This window comes from Cucurbita pepo, chromosome LG12 (genome assembly GCF_002806865.2).
Source record: "Cucurbita pepo subsp. pepo cultivar mu-cu-16 chromosome LG12, ASM280686v2, whole genome shotgun sequence".
Lineage (NCBI taxonomy): Eukaryota > Viridiplantae > Streptophyta > Magnoliopsida > Cucurbitales > Cucurbitaceae > Cucurbita > Cucurbita pepo.
This window is the reverse complement of record NC_036649.1, coordinates 9,241,799-9,261,466: the sequence shown is the minus strand read 5'-3', so window position 1 is coordinate 9,261,466 and position 19,668 is coordinate 9,241,799. Positions and strand designations below refer to the sequence as shown.

The window sequence follows — 19,668 nt, the reverse complement described above, 5'->3', positions numbered from 1 at the left end:
ATGCTAAGACTACTCTTTAAAACCCATTTCAAACACACTGGAAGTGTTTGTTAATTACTAAACAAATATATGCTTTGGGTAAACAAAAGAACTAACAAGCATGGGAGTTAGCCTCCTTACTGAGAATATTTACAAAAACTAAGGAGAAGCATATTATAAATTACAGGAAACACTTGATAGTATTTTCTAATTGTAAGGCAACATTCCATCAGTGATACACAAATCCTTCCTCAGGTCTCAAGCATGGGATTGAAGAAGCTCTACAACAGTGTAGTGTACATTTCTTGGCATTCTACAGATTTCAACTTGTCAAACTACGCTTCTATGATTCCCGATATTTGGTTAGGTCGAAGGTCAACGTTCTCGAGCAGCTGTCAAATACAAGTGCATTATTGTTATGACATATTGGCCATTCTTCCAGGGAAAAAGAGATTTAGGCCAGACACAAAAATGTAACAGATGATGGCCAAAATTTTGCGTATCAATCATTCATAAACATTTGTGCATGAAATATGTTTTATAAGCTTACCTTCTTTCGCAATCACGGTAAACCCCTACTAAAGCTTCAGCTTTGTCATAAAAGCTATCCTTCAGTGATATAACAATACTTTGAAAACCACTGCCTCCATCCGTGTCTTGACTCATCCTGGCACCTTCACATGACTTCGAACGAATGAAGCCAGCGACCTTCGCAACGTTCAAGTTGTCTAAGGCAGCATCCACTTCATCCAATATGAAAAAGGGCGAAGGCCGAAAACTGAAATATATTGGACAATGTGAACAGCCATCAGCTGACAATAATCTGTGGCTTCCCTGATAATATAATAAGTGGCTGCAAGATACTCTATAACAGAAGATTCTTGACGTAGTTTAAAGTTTAATGAATAATAACCACCACCTTAGAATCATAAACTCACAAGTCATAAGCAATAAAATCATCCACAATGAAGACTCAAACTGTAAGATCAAGCATCAACATCATCACATACCTATGAATGGAAAAAAGCAACGCTAATGCTGCCACAGTCTTTTCTCCACCAGACAACTGTTCCATGTCACGAAACCGCTTTGTTGGTGGCATAGCGGTATACTTGATACCATGTAAAAATGGTTCATCCTCATTTTCCAAGTTCAAATATGCCGTTCCACCCAAGGGATGTGTGTTACTTTTTGTCAATTGCTTATAAATCTTATCGATATTTCCAGAAATATGGTTGAAAGCATCCATAAACAACTCATACCTGCAGTTGTCAAGACAAACTTAGAATAATACGAACAGCAAATTAATGCAGCAATAGAAGCATCAGAAAGCTTAATGAATCAAGATTTCTCCAAGACTTATAACCGGTCATTTAGGTAGGACCATATTAGCAACTAAATAACCAATATTTTGTTGGAGTACGACATCCAAGTACTCAGATGTCTCAGAATAAACAAATTCAGATATAAACATAATAATGAAGTTTTGTTGAAGAAATGACCACAAGTCAATAGAGTAAGAATATGCTTCTCGATGTTAACTTGTGGACTCATAGAGATGCAATTAATAAAGATCACCTTTTTTGCTTAATAGAATTGAATTTGTCAGCCACCTCTTTCTCCTCTTTCCTAGCGGCTTCGAACTCCTCAGATATTACTCTTTCCTTTTCTTTCAAAGCTTCATATTGATCTAGTGCTTTCAAATTTGGTGCAGTTCTGTCAATTTCTGATACCAAGGAATCTATCTTATGTTTGAACTCCAGCTCACGTTTCTCTCTATCAGATGATCTCTTATCCTGTTGATAGGATCTATTCAGCTGGCTAAAATCAAAAACTGGTCCAGGAGTCAAGGATTCAGTTTCCATGGGGTCTGAGATAGTGGGGAGGTCAATATTTTCTAATTCACATTTTTCCACTATTTCCTGCTTCTGTGTGATCAGCTGTTCAATACTCGACTCCTGGAAGGAAAATATGGTGGATATCCATCACGGTTTATTCAAATTTGATGTTTATGTAAGTAATCAAGAGCAAAGAAGCACAAAAAATGCTCAGGTGCCCGATAAATGTTGTGTGCATGCCAGTGTCAAAACTTCACTTCACATATCAAAATCCAGTGAAAAGAACCTTAGAATTAATCTGACGATTCAATTTTGATATGCTAGTCGTAGCAGCGGATGTTTTCTTCTTCCATTCCTGCATATCCTTCTCACACACTTCCAACCTGGATTTCCACTCTGCAAAGTGCAAAGAGAATGAATTATTTAACTATGGAAGCAACAAAGAACAACAAACTATGTTCATATAGAAAATGTAGAGCCTTCTGAGCTGTAATATTTGGTAAGAAATGAATAGAAGTACCTTATCCAACTGTAGATCCAGACCAAAAATAAAAAAGAAACAAATAAAAATTAAATCTCTTATAATATATGCAAGAACTGTTCTAGTCCAGAGATTAACTAGGGAAATTTTGAGACAGTAAGCCCGTGCGAATATTTTTTTTTTTTTTTCAGAAAGTAGGTCTAGTTTGCAATGAGCTTAATATATTTTTAATAAAACAAAAATTAAAAAAATTACAGTATTGATAAGAGATTATTGTGCAACAAGACCTTACCAGCCAATTCCTCCTTCAAGCGATCAATATCATTATTGGCATTTTCAGCGGTTGATTTGGCATCAGCCTCTTTGTTTTGAATCTTTCTTAAAGCATTCTCTAACGAACTCAAAGAAGATTCCAGTTCTTTAATTTGTGATTCCATGTCCCGATTCTGTTCATACTCCAACCTGAGTTACATTTCAGGAACAGAATATGTTCTATTAGCATGGACAGTTGGTTGATGATGATTGAAAGTTGACGAACTATTCATTTATGTACAATAGTAGAACTTAGGTTCAGTTGAAAAGATATGTTTTGCCAGCATAAATATTTGATTCCAGTCAACCAAAAGAAAGTTAAAAGGAAATCCTTTGATGTGTCCACCACTTCCACAAAACTGAGAATGATGGAATGGAAACAAAGGTTCAGGGGATGTGTAAGTTGGAAATTTTCTCCTAGAGCTAAATCCACCATTATAACCTTGTCAAAAAAAAATTGTAATACTTGTTTCCTAATTTGAGATAAGGAAAAGATGGGATATTTCAACGAATGTAAGGTTAGCTCAGTTGACCCATTATACTGCTTGAACAAATATACAAAAAATAACTTAACTTGATACAAGGTATTCTCTTGCAATAAATGTATTTACAAAAAGTGCAACACCCTATATTTCTAAGGAGATTGCCGCACATAAGCTATGTGATCATCAAGAAGTGCAACACCCTGTCTTACTCAGCATTCAACCAATTGGTTTTACAACCATACTTCTTTTCCCCTAAAATAACGATGTCCTAAAATGAAACATTCTGAATCCCCAAAACAATTTTGCACCTAAGAGATGAGTCTCATTCTACACACTCGCAATATATAAGGAACAAGTCGATTGTGCATGTATTTTATTTTCTTCAACATAGAACTGTAAGTACACTAAGCATGGTAGGACAAGAGTAAAAAGGAGGGGAACCTACTGGCATTTCAATTTTGATAGCTGACTACTCAAGCTAATACGTTCATCAGCCATATGCTGCACTGCTTGGAGTTGATTTTCTTCATATTCTCGTATGTTTGCCACCCCAACAGATTTGCTGAAGTCTCGATATATCCGATCAACAATTTCATTGATTCTCCTCTCCAACTTCCTAATTTCTGTGTTTCTTTTATCAATCCCATTTTTTAACTACAATAGAAATAATATAACATTACACTTTGAATAATAAAATAAATGTGTAAAGAAAAACAAAAAAGGTTATCATGTGGTCATAATATTACCTTCTGAAGTTCAGGACTTATTCGATCAATTTCTTCTTTAATAATTTCTTTCTCTTGCCTCAAGTTTGTAAGCTTGTCTTCAATACTTCGCTGCAATAATATCTCATAATCAATATCACATTCATTTCTCTGCATTATGATCATTTGATTTCTCTCTCTTTTGTGTCCTTAACACCCTTGCTAGTCAANCATTTTTTGATAGAAAGAAGCATACTGTTATCCATATGAAAGTGCAATATATGATAGGAATTTTTTTCAGGTAATCACCTTCTCAATCTCCGCATACTGAATCTTTTTCTCAAGTCCACTAATCCTCCCAGATGCTTCAGATTCCTTTAGTTGCATCTCTCTGATTGATCCAAGTTCATCTAGCTCTGATTCATACTGTTCTTTCTTTTTCTTCAGCCCTAAAATACAGCAACAATAAATGGTGAAGTTCCAACACTAATCAATGAATGGATAGAGTACCTTCAATCTTCTTATCATCCCATTTGTTTGACCTTGCTTCCATGCCACCACTAGTACCCCCAGTCATTGTGCCAGATTTAGTAAGCAGAATACCATCAACAGTTACAACTAGTTCAATCATAAACAAAGTAGCCATAAGATAAACTGACGGAGCTACAAAAAAGTATTTTAAAACTGACTAAATGTTACCTTTATGCCTTTCTCCACTCCAGCTCAGAGCCTTGGCTTCATCAAGGTCGTCGCAAACTAGAGTATTTCCCACAGCAAATATAATTGCCTTCTCCAACGCCGGATTAAAAGTGTGATTGTTAAGCATACAAATTCATATATCTTATCGCCTATTAGGCTATTACCCACTAGCAGTTTAGAATTAACCGAATATGATAAAAAAAAAAAAAGAGAAAAAATCAAACATCAGATAATGGATCTCCAATTCTTAAAAATGAAAAAAAATTAAACCATGCATTCAGAATTATTTCAAGGGAAGAATCCAGTTTTAACCTCTAAAGTTCTTTACCCATATACTTACCACAGCGAATCAAATTTAGGAGTTTATCACCTTTCTTTTATCATGCATTCCAATCTGTCATAATTAAAAGGCTGTAGGGACAAACAAATTTAGTATGGTTTGTTATATGACTACACAAAAAAATCAAAGGAAGAAATTTTATCCTGAAGGGACCTTTAGTTCCATTCTAAGCACACAATTCCATAAAAACTGTGCCATCCCTTTGAGGCCCCAACTTGAAGATAGCTCCAAACCCATGTTCTTTTTATACACCCCTTTCCTGAACCAAAACCGGGCACAAAATGCCACCATCTGAACGCAAAAGGATAGTGAAGAAAAAAGTGGTCTAACAGACTTAGATGAGATAGAGCCTGTTTTTCCTAACAACCAAAGAGCCTCGTCTTTTCCTTCACTTAGCTGTACTGAATCAAGCTTTTGAAGAAGAGCTAACAAGGTTTCTACCTCTCTGTCAAAAGTGCCTCTTCTAATGCCAATTCCCAACTTTGATGCTCCATATTACAGCTATCTGCAATGGCGGCTCCTTTTCAAGATGAAGGAATGAAAATATCCCAGTAACTGAAAATTACATTATCAAGAGACATAAAAATAAATAATCTCTAACAACTCCCCCCACAGATCTCTTAACCTCTCTAAATTCAATGATTCCTCCCGGTCCAAATCCTCCAAACAAACGATGAAGAAACAAGTCTGCCAAGGAATTTTTCCCTTCACCGTGGATACAGCAAAACCTTCTCTATCGTAGCCCTGAAACTCCTATTCCACGCCAAAGAGACTCCAAAAGCTTTCAAAAGGGGGAACCAGTAACTTCAAAGAATATGGTCAACGTTTTCCGATGCACCTCTGCAAAGGAAACATTAGTAAGGCTCTACACCGAATTTAAAGTATTAACTTTGTCATGCAAGACCTACCAGACAAAGAACCTTATCTTCTTGGAAATCTAAACCTTTCAGAAAAAGGAAAATGGGTGACAGAGAGGGTGAGGGAATACACAGAAGATGGAAAAGAGAGCTAGAAAAGGCCCTGGAAAGGGCAAGGCATCTAGATACAAATGTCCCTCCTCTTCTTTACAACATAAGAGTCTTAAAAAGCAAAAGTAAAACAAAAGCTCCAAAATACTATAAGAACACTCTCCCAAAATAAGCAAAACTGAAGCCACAGATTACAACCACATATCTGAACGTTGGTACAGACAGAGGAAAGAGAAGCAACGGGGTTTAAAGTTAAAATTTGATGAAATGAAAGTTTGAAGTAAGAATGATTCTCCCCGTTTAGGTTAAAATTAAGCTATGTACCAAGGTAAAGACTATTTCCTCCTTATTTCAAATATTTTATGCAACATCATATATGTTTAATTTAATAAACTTAATGCATAGCTACATACCCAGACCTTTGTGAAAAAAATTGTTTCCAAACATAAACCAGAACATGGAAGGAGGCTATAATGTAGGAAAGCAACAAGTAGTTCTCCCCAATGATCAAGTAATAGAATCATAGAAGGATATTGGATAACATCAAACACCAGCTTCGCACTGCCACCTAAAGCACGTAATCTCTCAATAACGGGCTTTACACGAACAGACTGAAGAGGTATGAATGTCTGAGGAGGAAGCCTTTGTTCTTTCAAATACTGCAGGAAAGTCAGGAAAAGTATTGCATTTACATATAAAGTAACCCATACACTTGTATCAAACTGATAAAGGTAAATGAAATTTGATAAAAAGCGCAGGCATGTTGGATACAAAATTCAAAAGCCTTGAGATCATGGATAAATTATCATCTAAAGTAGAAATCAAATAAGAGGAAGAAAAGGCGACACCAAAGATTTTCAAGGACATGTCGAAGATTTTTATTCTATTTTCGAAAACTTATCAATTAGAACTTTTCAACATCCTATTTCCTATACCTTGATCAACATCTTGTATTTAACATTTTTTTTCCTTTTATGAACAACCAAACTTTCATTGAGGGAAAAAAAATGAAAGAATACAAGAACATACAAAAATAAAGTCCACAAAAAAAGAGTCAAAACTAATAAATGGCTCAAATCAAGAAAAATAAGACTCAAAGGACAATTGCAAATATAACTTTGTCACGAAGGCCCAAAGAGAAACATGAAACATTACGAAGGACCAAACATCACTCAAAGACCTCTCAAGCCAAATTCCTTTAAACCCATTTGAGAGCATTCAGAAAGGGATGACTCGAATTTGTTCACAATGACTCTATGTCATAAGGATTTTGCCTTGTGATGAAACTGCCAAAGCCATTTATCTAACAGAGTCTCATTACGGGATCTCAAGTTACCGATCTTTAATCCCCCAAAGTCTACTGGCTTAGTAACCACCTCCCAATTGACTAAGTGTGCCCCTTTTCTTTCGTCAACTCCCTCCCAAAGGAATTCCCTCCAAAGCTTCTCCAAAGACTTTCTTACTGTCACTGGAATTTTGAAAACAAATAAAAAATACGTAGGAATCCCACTCAAAACTGACTAAATGAAAGTAAATTTGCTTCCTTTCGAGAAGAAGCTTCTTTTCTAGGACAAAAGTGTCTTCTTGACCTTACTCACAATAGGGTCCCAAACAACAAGTTCTTGGATTATGACCTAAAGGAAGATCTACGAGAAAGGAACAATCCAACCTTGCAACCAGCCATGGAGGCCCATCAGCTTAGCTTATCAAAATCGTAGTTCATACCCAAGAGCTGGCACTTGCCCTCGTTAATCTTCAGCCTATAAATGGTCTCAAAGAAAGCTAGGAAGTTATTTAGATTGGCAATTGTCTCTTCTCTACCAGAGCAGAAAAGGATAATATCATATACGAACGGAAGATGAGATTGGAACAAATAATTGTTACCACCATTGAAGCCTTCAAGGAAAATATAGTTTTTTTAAAAAAATATCATGGCTAATCTCTATTTTGGTTGTAATCGTTTTTGTATTCTTTTCTTTTTCACTCTCTTAGGATGTTTGAATCCTTGAACGTTTATTCCTTATCATTATATCAATGAGAAGTTTTTTTTGTTAAAAAAGAAAAGAAAACTGAAAGGGTTACTATGTTTATACTAGGGGCAAAATAGAGAAGGGCTGGAATATGTACCTTAATACATTCTTTTCCTGTATGTTCATCCTCAACAACCACTGCATCCATAAACTTACCCATTGCAACAGTAACAGCCAGGTTGTACTTCTTCTGTGTTGGACGACAAAGATCAGTCATGCGACCATGAACTCCTTGAAACAGCCGTTTCAAAGTTTCAACAGCTTGAGATAATTTAGCATCTCTTTCATTTTCATATCTATCAGCTTTCAATTCACGCAGTTGGTTTTCAACTTCTCCAATTTTTGACTTTAGGTTTTCATATTTATTCCTGGATTAAGTTAAAAATTAAATATTAACATAAGATATTTTTTGTGTGACATTCAATCAGACTATGCTAACAGAAATATGCATGTAACAAATGACAACCTTCAAAGCATGCAATAGAAGGCAATATAACTAACTAGTGACATGAATCTGAGAATACTATAACAGAATTCATCATCAGTATAAGAGCAATACTAAAAATACTTAACCTGGCATCTCGATGCTTATCTTTCATGGTATGCAAATCCTTTTTCAGATCAGCAAGATCATCCTTATATCTAGCTGAACTATCAAGAATCTTCCTAAGTCTTGTTCGCATCTGCTCCTCTTGTGACTCCAATTCATTCTCCCTGTTATGTAATTGTTGAAGGTTTTCTTCCAAGTTCTTCTGAGCTTCAATATCAGCATGTTGTTGCCTATCTAAGACCTCCTTTTCATCTCTTAGTTTTGCTGTCTTCATCCCAGCTTCCTCCTTGCTGCAACATCAAGAAACCAATAGGCACCACGTAGCACATCAGGAAAGCCAAATGCTGATTTTTAAGAAAAATATGCCAAACATCAATATAATACTGTCTCAAAATTTTTATGAGAAACAAAGATATTATAAAGAAGGGGCGAACAGCCTAAGGGCAAAGGGTTTAGAAAACCCTCACTGAGAGCCTCTATCAAAAAAGGCTAAAGGACAAAGTGTGGTTACAAAAGAAATTCTCGTGGTTACATTACTACAAAAAGAATAAAAAAAAGGCCTCCCTGTCTTCAAATGTTCTACAATTTCTTTCCTTCCAAAAGATCTTAGCGACAAATTAGAAATTCCCACCCGTCAAGACCTCCAAAAGCCAATCATTCACGAACTCAAGTAGACAAATCCTAAGAACAAACTGATAAAGATGAAGGGCCCACCCTCTAAGTTCAAAAGAACAGTAAATGAATATGTGATCCAAGGGCTCTTTTACTTAGACACACGTAGCACATCCAAGAACCCTTCTTCCTTACTCTTTCATTAAGAAGACACAAACAAGAATAGTTGACAAGGAAAATCAGCCAAAATGTCAGGCATTAAGTACATAGCTGCAGAAGTAAAAAACAATGTACTCAAAGTAGCATCGCTAAAATGGCAGGCATTATGTATATTGTCACTGGAAATGTAACAGATCCCTTCCCCTAAAAGAAAATTTATGTCTTCGAAATAACATCATCATGGATCATCAAACCCTCCGTAACCAAGAATCAATCAAGTAGAGTGTGAGTTGCAATATCTCATGCATGATAAGTAGAGAGACCAATTCTTAGGGAAAGATCCACTAAAGCAATATTCTTTTTGAACAGAAAAACAAGTTTTCATTAATAGATGAAAAGATACAAAAAGTTCAAGGAAACACTACCCCAAAAGGGAGGGAAAAAATAGGTCAAAACAGCAACCACCAAATGAAAAAACAACTAAAAGCACAAAACCGATGCCAAGAACCAACTATTTGGTCCCAATTGGTCGAAATTGTGCTCTTTGTACATTACGACCAACCAAACTTCAGTTTTTTATTTTATAAAAACCCAACACCGACCAAAAGTCTCTTTAGATCAACCAACTGATGTCGGTTTTTCAGTTTGGTTTGATCCCCCATTTAATGTAAGGAAATGGTATTAACATATAGGAAATTTCTATTAAACAATAAATAATAAATAAAGACTTACATTCGACAATATTCCCTCAGCTCTTGGTCATCTAACTTCAGTTTTTCACCACTGTCTCGGCCTTTTTCATGTAAATCATCAAGCTTTGCATTGAGATCCTGAATGCCCTTTTGTAACTCCTTTATATATTGAGCATGTTTTCTCCTTTGTTCTATTTTCTTATCAAGTTCTTTTCGACTTCTCTTGATTTTTGAATTTATTCGAGATGTTTCTTCTTTCAATTTCAGAAGCTCAGGTTGCTGCAAAGCATCAATAAAATTTAAAAAGTAAAAAAATGTTTGTTTAATAACCTAGCACACATGTTATGCATACAATTAATGATCGCAGACCCTTAAAAGTATTCATCCTCAACATAATAAAAGGGGTCCACATCTGCAACAGAAGTACAATTTATACTGTCCTACACACCAGTTCCTCAGAAGCCAAAACTCTTAAGCGTCAAACTTGCACTTCGAGATGATTTATTTTCAGATGTCTTGAAATTAATTCAACAAAAGGAAGCTAACGTACTTACATTCTTATCAAGCTTATTACTTCCCTCTGCAATTCTCTTCTCGCAGTTACCAATTTCTTTCAAGTACTTAGCTTGTTCTTTCCTCTTTTTCAAAGCTTCGTGTTCAAAACCATCAATTTGTTGCATGACATCATCACGATTTCTTCTTTCAGCTTCAAGTTCCTCGTTGAGTTTTACAACATCCTTTTCTATTACAAATAATTGCCACAAGAAGCGATCTTTCTTCAAAGATCTCTGCAGATGGGAAAAAAAAGAAGAAAAATGGAAAGAAAATATTAAAAATTTCAATAATTTGAAGAAAGTCCCACAAACTCCTAAAGTTTTTAAGATATTATATATGAGAATAAGCAAGATGTTATTTTCATGCAAGGTAAAAAATAAATAAATAAATAAATAAAAAACTTAGCTGCACAGACATTAAATGTCTGAACACTTGACACTTGTCAATGCATGAATTACTTTAGCATGCTCAATGTATAGAGAAACGTCAGGTTGCATACCAATTGATCTTGCAAGCGGAGATGCTTTTCTGCTTCTTCCTTTTGCTCTTTCTTCTGCTTTCTTTCCATCACAATAGTCTTTTTCTTCTGATATACAAGCGCTGAATTTTCTTCAGCTTTGGCTTTCTTCTCTTCATACTCCTCAAATTCTCTCTTGAGATCATCAGATCCCGAGATCTGCTCAAGAAGTCCAGTAAGTTCTTTGGGATTCTTGGATGCAATGGATTCTACATCACCCTAAATGAAAAAGTATGTTAACAATAGGAATATGACAAACGTAAGGCAAATGATTGAATCATCTAACAAAAATGCACACACAAATTAATCAAAAGACTCAAAAAGTTGAGTCTGTGAACAGAACAGGGTGTCGACGTTGATTGGTTCACAATTAAACTCCATCTCCTTTCTCCCTTACCATACTTTCTATCTTCAGATTTGTAGGATCTTTCTGTTTATCAACTAATTTTTCTAACTCTCATACATAATATTGCAAGTCATTTCTCCTTTGTATTAGGCCACTAGGTTGTTCTTCCTTTTTGTCGGTACTTTATCATCTTGTATTAGATTGTACTATTGAGCTAATTTTTATATCCATGAGTGTCTCTGGTCAAACATTGACTATTCTCATGCCTCATGTCAAGGTAATTCAAAACATATAAATCCTAAATACGAGGTCACCATGGCTTAAACTCATTTCATTTAAACCTTTTATCATTTACATGACTTGTGGTGACCTCTAGTCCAACCCTTGTTATTTTCATAATTAAATTAAGTTAAAAAAAAATTTAAATCTTTAACTTCTGCCATTATCTAATTAGTTATACTTGATGATCTCGAGTTTTCAATGGTTAAGGTCATGTCTGATAATTATTTAACTTTTTAATTTAAAAATTAAGCTTAACAATTTTACTTCCATCCATGAGTTTCATTTTATTATCCTCCTATCAGGGCATTTTCAAAATGCAGGTTAATCTTTGAAAACTACCCCCCCCAAAAAAAAAAAAAAAAAAAAAAAAATTTTAAAAATTTGTTCTTGTTTTAGGGACTCAAATGTTCCTCAGAAAAGCGTAAACCATTGTAATTGAAGTGTAAGAAAAGAAGTACAATTTTCAAACCAAGCCTAAGTTCAACATTTTTAGATGGCACATAGATATGAAAGAGATTAAAAGTATAAAATAATAAAATTTTAGCCGCTGCTCCTAACTTGTTGAGACAACTCAGGAAACCGCTTGACCTGTAACAAATTTGGCTCGACAAAATAACAATTTTTCCTAAATTAAAGAATGTGTATTGTTTCAATTAAGCTATTTTTCTATAAATAGAACTAAGACGAGTAACAATTTACGAAAATTACTATGATCCCTGCGATTGTTAGGTCTAAGGAAATATATTAAGCAAGCATATCATAGCTTGGAGCAAACCCTTTTCTAAAAATAAGAAACAAAATTTTCAGAGTAAACCTGGAAGACGAGGAAATTCCGAGCCTTGACAAGTATTCCAAGTGACCTCAGCTTCGAATTATACTCATCCCAGGAGACACTCTTTCCATCAATTCGATACTCGCTGCCGCCTGTGCTAGTGATTGTCCTGGTAAACTGAAGCTCCGACCCATTTCCCATCTGATAAACAAGCCGAACGAACGCCCTCCGTCCCTTCTGTTCCTTCTCCCTATCATCGTAAGCGTAGATTAGGTCCTTCAACTGTGCCCCACGCAGTTGCCCAGTCCGAACACCAAGCACGAAGCTTATAGCATCCATGAGGTTCGACTTCCCAGCTCCATTGGGACCAATTATAGCAGTGAAATCATAAAAAGGACCGATTATCTGATGACCCTTGTAGGATTTGAAATTCTCGAGCTCCAATCGGAGAATCTTGCCGGACGAAATCAGGGACGGCATGATGTGCAAAACCTTAAAAAAAAAAATACTCAACAAGAAAAGTACGGCGAATTAGAAGCAATCTTCACANTAGATGAGTAACAATTTACGAAAATTACTATGATCCCTGCAGATTGTTAGGTTTAAGGAAATATGTTAAGCAAGCATATCATAGCTTGGAGCAAACCCTTTTCTAAAAACAAGAAACAAAATTTTCAGAGTAAACCTGGAAGACGAGGAAATTCCGAGCCTTGACAAGTATTCCAAGTGACCTCAGCTTCGAATTATACTCATCCCAGGAGACACTCTTTCCATCAATTCGATACTCGCTGCCGCCTGTGCTAGTGATTGTCCTGGTAAACTGAAGCTCCGACCCATTTCCCATCTGATAAACAAGCCGAACGAACGCCCTCCGTCCCTTCTGTTCCTTCTCCCTATCATCGTAAGCGTAGATTAGGTCCTTCAACTGTGCCCCACGCAGTTGCCCAGTCCGAACACCAAGCACGAAGCTTATAGCATCCATGAGGTTCGACTTCCCAGCTCCATTGGGACCAATTATAGCAGTGAAATCATAAAAAGGACCGATTATCTGATGACCCTTGTAGGATTTGAAATTCTCGAGCTCCAATCGGAGAATCTTGCCGGACGAAATCAGGGACGGCATGATGTGCAAAACCTTAAAAAAAAAAATACTCAACAAGAAAAGTACGGCGAATTAGAAGCAATCTTCACAGAAACTAGAAAAAAACAAAAAATGCAAGCAGCTAAACAAATTCAGAAGGGTAATAGAAGAGTCACCTGAAGAAGCGAACTAGGGCTTCGACTAGGGGAGTAGAAGTAAGAAATAGCTCAACAAAAAGCCGGCGTGGAAGAGGAAATTTCAATGGAGAACAGAATCGCTTCCATGGAAATGAGAAATTGAGAAGGTGGGGAAGAAGAAGGGATCGGGATTGTAGTGGAGAGAAATCCGCGAAAAAATGGCGGGAGAAGGTGTTTGGTAGAAATTTTATTAGGCGTTGAGATAGAAACGCCAATTTTTCGACCAGCTCGCCATTTAGTCAATAGGACTATTGTGTACGTTTTTTTATTATTTTTATTTTTATTTTTATAATTCTAATATATATATATATATATATATGTTCCTCGATTTTTTAAGGTAATTCTCAACGCATAAATTTTTAAATATTCGTATAAAGAACGGTTAAAAATTAGATTTAATTAATAAAAATATCTGTAATTTTTATTGTTGGTACTTTGTTTACAATGTCTGCCTTAGACTTTAGACCGTGTTTCAAAAATGCCTTTTATAGACTTTAGATAAGACCGTGTTTCAAAAATGCCTTTTATAGACTTTAGATAAGACCGTGTTTCAAAAATGCCCTTTATAGACTTTAGATAAGACTGTGTTTCAAAAATGATAAGACTGTGTTTCAAAAATGCCCTTTATAGACTTTAGATGTGTTTCAAAAATGCCCTTTATAGACTTTAGATGTGTTTCAAAAATGCCCTTTATAGACTTTAGATAAGACCGTGTTTCAAAAATGCCCTTTATAGACTTTAGACAAGACCGTGTTTCAAAAATGCCCTTTATAGACTTTAGACAAGACCGTGTTTCAAAAATGACCTTTATAGACTTTAGACAAGACCGTGTTTCAAAAATGCCTTTTATAGACTTTAGAAAGAGAGTGTTTCAAAAATGCCCTTAAATTTTAAATCGTGTTTCAAAAATTAACTTGTTCAATAATTTTTTTAAAAAATTAAAAAAAATACTTTAATCCATAAAAAATTTTGGGGCAAAATTATAAATATACAAGACTATAGGTTATAGATTTGATTCTGGCGGTTTGCTTCCCGTCGTTTCGTTCCTCCGTGTCCAGAACCTTCCGTACAGGTTCAGCACCCCGTTCACAGCATCCGCCATCGCCATCCAACAGCCAAGCATCTGAACTCGACCTTTACTTACCAGTAGAATACTATAGGGAGTGCGGCACAGCATTAAAGAGACGGATGTGCGGAAGAGGCAGTTGTACTCTTGGAGCTGATGACATCCCAANTTTATAGACTTTAGAAAGAGAGTGTTTCAAAAATGCCCTTAAATTTTAAATCGTGTTTCAAAAATTAACTTGTTCAATAATTTTTTTAAAAAATTAAAAAAAATACTTTAATCCATAAAAAATTTTGGGGCAAAATTATAAATATACAGGAGTATAGGTTATAGATTTGATTCTGGCGGTTTGCTTCCCGCCGTTTCGTTCCTCCGCGTCCAGAACCTTCCGTACAGGTTCAGCACCCCGTCCAGAGCATCCGCCATCGCCATCCAACAGCCAAGCATCTGAACTCGACCTTTACTTACCAGTAGAATACTATAGGGAGTGCGGCACAGCATTAAAGAGACGGATGTGCGGAAGAGGCAGTTGTACTCTTGGAGCTGATGACATCCCAAGGGCCTACCACCGCACCGGCGGCCGCGTCCGCACCCTAATCATGGACCGGTAACGTCATTCGGTTCTTTCTTATTTCGTTTTGCTTGACTGTATTTGAATTTTCCCTATATTCCATGTCTAGTAGGTAGGTTCTGAACTTAACGGCTGTGATGTATTTTGCATTTTTTTTTGTTGTTGAATATTTAGTTTTCGTCCATTGTTCAATGTCTCCCCGGGCTCGGATTTGTCGATTGTTGGTCGAGATTATGAATCTGGTGGGGTCTGATTCCTAGTTTTACCGAGAAATCCGAGTAACCTAATTTCTTCAAGACGGTAATTTTCCCTCTTTTGTCTTGTGGTCTTTATCTGGTTTTCGTGTATAGTTTTATTGAAATGGCAGGTACTGTTTTTGTTACCTGTGGTCTGTAAGCATTTGTGTATGCAGGAGCTATTTCGTAGTTTTGTCTTGGTTTAAGTAATTCATGGCTTTTGCTTTTAGAAAATGGTAGTCAATCAATAGTTTTGTTTTTTGCACAATGCAGGGGAGGCTTTCTTGAATTTGTTATTATTGTTTTTGCCGGTGAATTATTTACACTCATACCATTCTTACAACTTCATCATCTCCAGCTTTAGAGTGGTTGCACGGTTAGTCTTATCTTTTCTTATTGGATTTGAATGTTGATGGGGACATGATGGAACTAAAAATTGTCAATCTCTGATGTGGTTGCAATAATTTTGATTTTATTATAGAAAAGATTAGTGTATTAATGTCATATTGTACAACGGTGAAATTAATCTGAGGGGAGGTTTATGGATTATAAGGAATTCCTACTAGCCTTGATAGAAAACAGAGGTTACAAGCTTGTCACATCTTATGAAGGGAAGAAGAATCTGGCAAGGAAATACTGGGAGCCGCCTACTTGAAGACACATAATGGCTTTCATATGGATCCAATGGACATGATCCTCTCTTGGATTTTACCCTTTGGAAAATATGATTAGTAACTTCATTTTTATGTCTTCTTGTGTAGATAAGCTAAAGAATGATAGAAAAATGAACGCTCAAATTCCCCGTAACACATCTGTGAAGCCCGAGCCATCGGAAAGTCCAGAAGAACACGAAAGAGATGTAAACATTAGAGCTTCATCTGAAGAATCAAAGGATTGTCTCGCGAAGTGTTCTTCTGTGACTGTATCTCAAATCAAATGGGACCGTGAAGATATCTCATCTGAGTCAAAAAGTGGCATGGATGACTGTCGTAAGATTGGCAGTAGTCCAAAGATAAGGAAGAAGGGAAGCTTGAAGACTGGTAATGACAACCAATCAACCCTCTTTCAATACTTGGGGAGAAAATAGACAGGCTTACCTTATCCAGACAGGTAAATTGATTACTTGTGCGCCATGACTCATGTTTATATATATGTTGTAGTTTGTTTATCTTGCTGTGTTTGTGTGAGGAATCACGAACCTCCACAATGGTAAGATATTGCCACTTTGAGCATAAGCTCTTATGGCTTTGTTTTTTGTTTTCCCAAAAATCCTCGTACCAATGGAGATAGTATTCCTTACTTATAATAAACCCATGATCAACCAATTAATTAGCCGACGTGGGACTCCTCTTCCAACAATCCTCCCCTCGAACAAAATACACCACAAAGCCTCTCCTGAGGCCTATGGAGCCCTCGAGCAGTCTTCCCTTAATCGAGGCTCGACTTCTTTCCTAGAGCTCTCGAACAAAATACACCCTTTATTCGACATTTGAGTCACTTTTGGTCGTGTTAAATGCAGTGTATTTATGTGGTATAAAAGCAGCTTCTGTTGCTTAGAAGGTAAAGTTCGATCATGTTGATCCTTCCGCTTTTCACTGAACTGTACTCTTTCTGATATGTTTTGTAACAAATCTCCTCTTACTGGTTTTTGCATACTTTTAGTTAGTGAAATTACCCTTTTAGTCTATTTGGTTTCACAGCTGATGGTATAGACAATTACCACTAATCAAATCAAATTATTTTACTTAACTCGGTAAATTCATGCTGAAAATCATTTTGATTTCACTACAGTTCACAGGACAAGAAATTGTACAGATTATACAACAACGTGAAGGGAGACAAGGAGACCACACCACCCAAATGAAATGCTTCATTCATTAAAGAATAAGCATATTCATCAGCTAAGAGGGAACAAAGTTGAACGTAGAAACGGCAAAAGCGAGAAATAAGCTTCTATCAACTTCTCATTTGGAGTTAGCTCTATAATCAACCTCTTCAACATCCGAAAAGGCCCGACCATGACTCGTGACCCAAGACAGAACCCTCGCCGTCGATTCCCAAGTCGTATAGTACTGCTTCTTCGTCGTCGCGACCGTCGTCGTGGACGACACCATCCTATTAACCCAGCTGAGTTCGAGCACATTGGTATGGCCATGGCTTCTCTCTTTAACATTCCCTAATAGCACTTGATCTAGCTCCAATAATGTGATTTTCTGAATTTGAATTTGAATATCTTCATAATGTGATGTATATATATAATATATAGATTGCAACAGGCTTGAAGTTAATAATGGTAGTCATAATGGCTGCAATGATAATAATCATTACATTGAGGCTTGATGCTTTGATTCATAAATAAGGATTTATTTTATTGTGATTTCTTTTTTAGGGTTGTGGTAGTCATGATTAACTTTAGTATATCATAAGCTATGAGCTATGATGAAATCTCAATTATTAAAATTCTGCCTTGAGTTAACCTAATTACTTTTTGAGTAAGGAAGATTCCAACTTATAGAAATCATCTCCCTAAACAAATCATAGAAGTCTATCTCTATTGCTCATTTCAATTATGTATGGTTTTCCGATGCATGCGTTATGATAATAGAGTTTAATAATAAAAAGGTTAGGTTCGATTCTATAACAATTCAAGTCCATCGCTAACAGAAATTGTCCGTTTTGGCCGGTTACGTATCGTTATCAGTTTCATGATTTTAAAACGCATTTGTTAAAGAGAGGCTTCTATGCTCTTATAGAGAATGCTCTTATAGATCCAAACTTCAAGTTGAAGTTTAGGAAAGGCACGATCTTCTACTAACTTGTAAATAACTTAGTTGATCAAGACATTCTTTCGATCAATAAGTTATTGGCTCAAGACTTGAATATCGGAGTCTCACTTTCTCACTAGCTCAAAAGGGACTTAGTAGTAATTACAAAAGTAAAATGAATTATCGACCTAGTTCTAATTACAAAACAACTTGTAATGATTAACTTATATGTCTGTAATTATATCCATGTTTTAGCGAATGGAAATTAATTAATTTACGAGATATCATTGAGGCATATAACCTCGATAGGTTCATAAAGTTCTCTAGCTGCCTTACAAAATAAACCATGAACCAATTATGATGAAAAATAAAATAAAGAAGAATAAGATCCCGATTTGGTGCCACGTCATCGCTCTAAACAAAAAGACTAAAACACCCCTACTCATGTAGAAGGGAAAATATAGAAAGCAACTAAAACTCTTAAAATAAAATGTCAAGTCATTTGGCATTTACTTTTACTATTATTTTTATTTTAAAATAAATAAATAAATAAATAGAGAATAGAATAGGGGGAAAGTTAAAAACATGAAAAGAAAAATATAATTTTTCATAATAAAAGCATTTAGCTTTTTTATTTTTTAAAATTAAAATTATCACAATCAAACAAAGAGTAAATAAATATAAAAAGCAAAGAAAAAACTTGACTATTTACCGACAAAACTTTGGCTTAAATTAAAATTAAAATTTAACTTAATTTCAATTATTTATTAATAATTGTAAATTTGGATAATCATTGATTTGCTTCTCTCTCTCTCTCTATCCCATTTTTTAACATTTTCCTATTATACTCAAAATATGATTTATTTATTTTTAAATATCCAACCTAAAAAGAAAAGCTAAATTACTTAAATACCCTTTAAGGAAAAGCTAAATTACATAAATATCCTTTAATAGTTAGATTATTGATTTGAGGTTCTTATTATAAATCTGTAACAATTTAATTTTTATTATAAGAAATTTCATCAAAATTATTATTTAGCGATTTAGACTTTACAGTCTAGAAACATATCAGATCATTAATTAGTTTATCGATCTATTTGATTCACGAGAGCGTTTAAATGAAACTTTTTCTAAAATTTCTTGATATATGAAAATGATCAAAATACTCCCACACTACTTTCGTTTCTCTATGGCTGTGTCAGCGTCAACTATTATCGGCTACTGTCCACCGATATCTCACTGCAAGCAACAATTGTCGTTGACCATTGTCAACAACCACCGACAATGGTTGACCAATCATAATATTTTAAATACAAATTAGTTTAGTGTGTTTTATAGCGTGTTTTATCAAAATCAATCATTCTAATATACGTGCGATTACATTTTTATCTCGTTAAGCTACACTTTGCCATATATTTAAAACCATAATTT

At 35.4% G+C, this 19,668-nt stretch overlaps 2 protein-coding genes and 1 long non-coding RNA gene across 7 annotated transcripts; 1 reads left to right on the top strand and 2 right to left on the bottom strand.

The window, feature by feature from the left end:
- Position 1: 1 nt before the first annotated feature.
- Positions 2–13,816, bottom strand: LOC111807671 (structural maintenance of chromosomes protein 1-like). 2 transcript variants are annotated; one of them, XM_023693489.1, is made up of 19 exons: positions 13,579–13,816; positions 12,364–12,817; positions 10,904–11,140; positions 10,404–10,637; positions 9,890–10,128; positions 8,410–8,676; positions 7,934–8,204; positions 6,341–6,465; positions 4,499–4,608; positions 4,310–4,417; positions 4,109–4,248; positions 3,842–3,931; positions 3,541–3,749; positions 2,591–2,760; positions 2,104–2,213; positions 1,558–1,937; positions 990–1,241; positions 530–757; positions 2–371 (listed from the first exon to the last, which is right to left on the bottom strand). In XM_023693489.1, exons 2-19 carry the CDS (start codon positions 12,799–12,801, stop codon positions 323–325), a joined length of 3,657 nt encoding a protein of 1,218 aa, XP_023549257.1. In that variant the 5' UTR covers positions 12,802–12,817; positions 13,579–13,816; the 3' UTR covers positions 2–322. The 2 variants fall into 2 exon arrangements, with proteins under 2 accessions (XP_023549257.1, XP_023549258.1); XM_023693490.1 differs by lacking the exon at positions 13,579–13,816 and having other exon boundaries at positions 10,904–11,130; positions 12,364–12,443.
- Positions 12,899–13,444, bottom strand: LOC111807795 (structural maintenance of chromosomes protein 1-like). Its single transcript, XM_023693664.1, has 2 exons — positions 13,007–13,444; positions 12,899–12,907 (listed from the first exon to the last, which is right to left on the bottom strand). Exons 1-2 carry the CDS (start codon positions 13,442–13,444, stop codon positions 12,899–12,901), a joined length of 447 nt encoding a protein of 148 aa, XP_023549432.1.
- A 1,207-nt stretch (positions 13,817–15,023) lies between the features above and the next one.
- Positions 15,024–17,810, top strand: LOC111806612. 4 transcript variants are annotated; one of them, XR_002816836.1, is made up of 3 exons: positions 15,024–15,272; positions 15,411–16,582; positions 17,264–17,810. It is a non-coding gene; the product is annotated as an uncharacterized LOC111806612 (long non-coding RNA). The 4 variants fall into 4 exon arrangements; XR_002816837.1 differs by lacking the exon at positions 15,024–15,272 and having other exon boundaries at positions 15,300–15,536; positions 15,746–16,582; XR_002816838.1 differs by lacking the exon at positions 15,024–15,272 and having other exon boundaries at positions 15,302–15,848; positions 16,084–16,582.
- Positions 17,811–19,668: the final 1,858 nt, after the last annotated feature.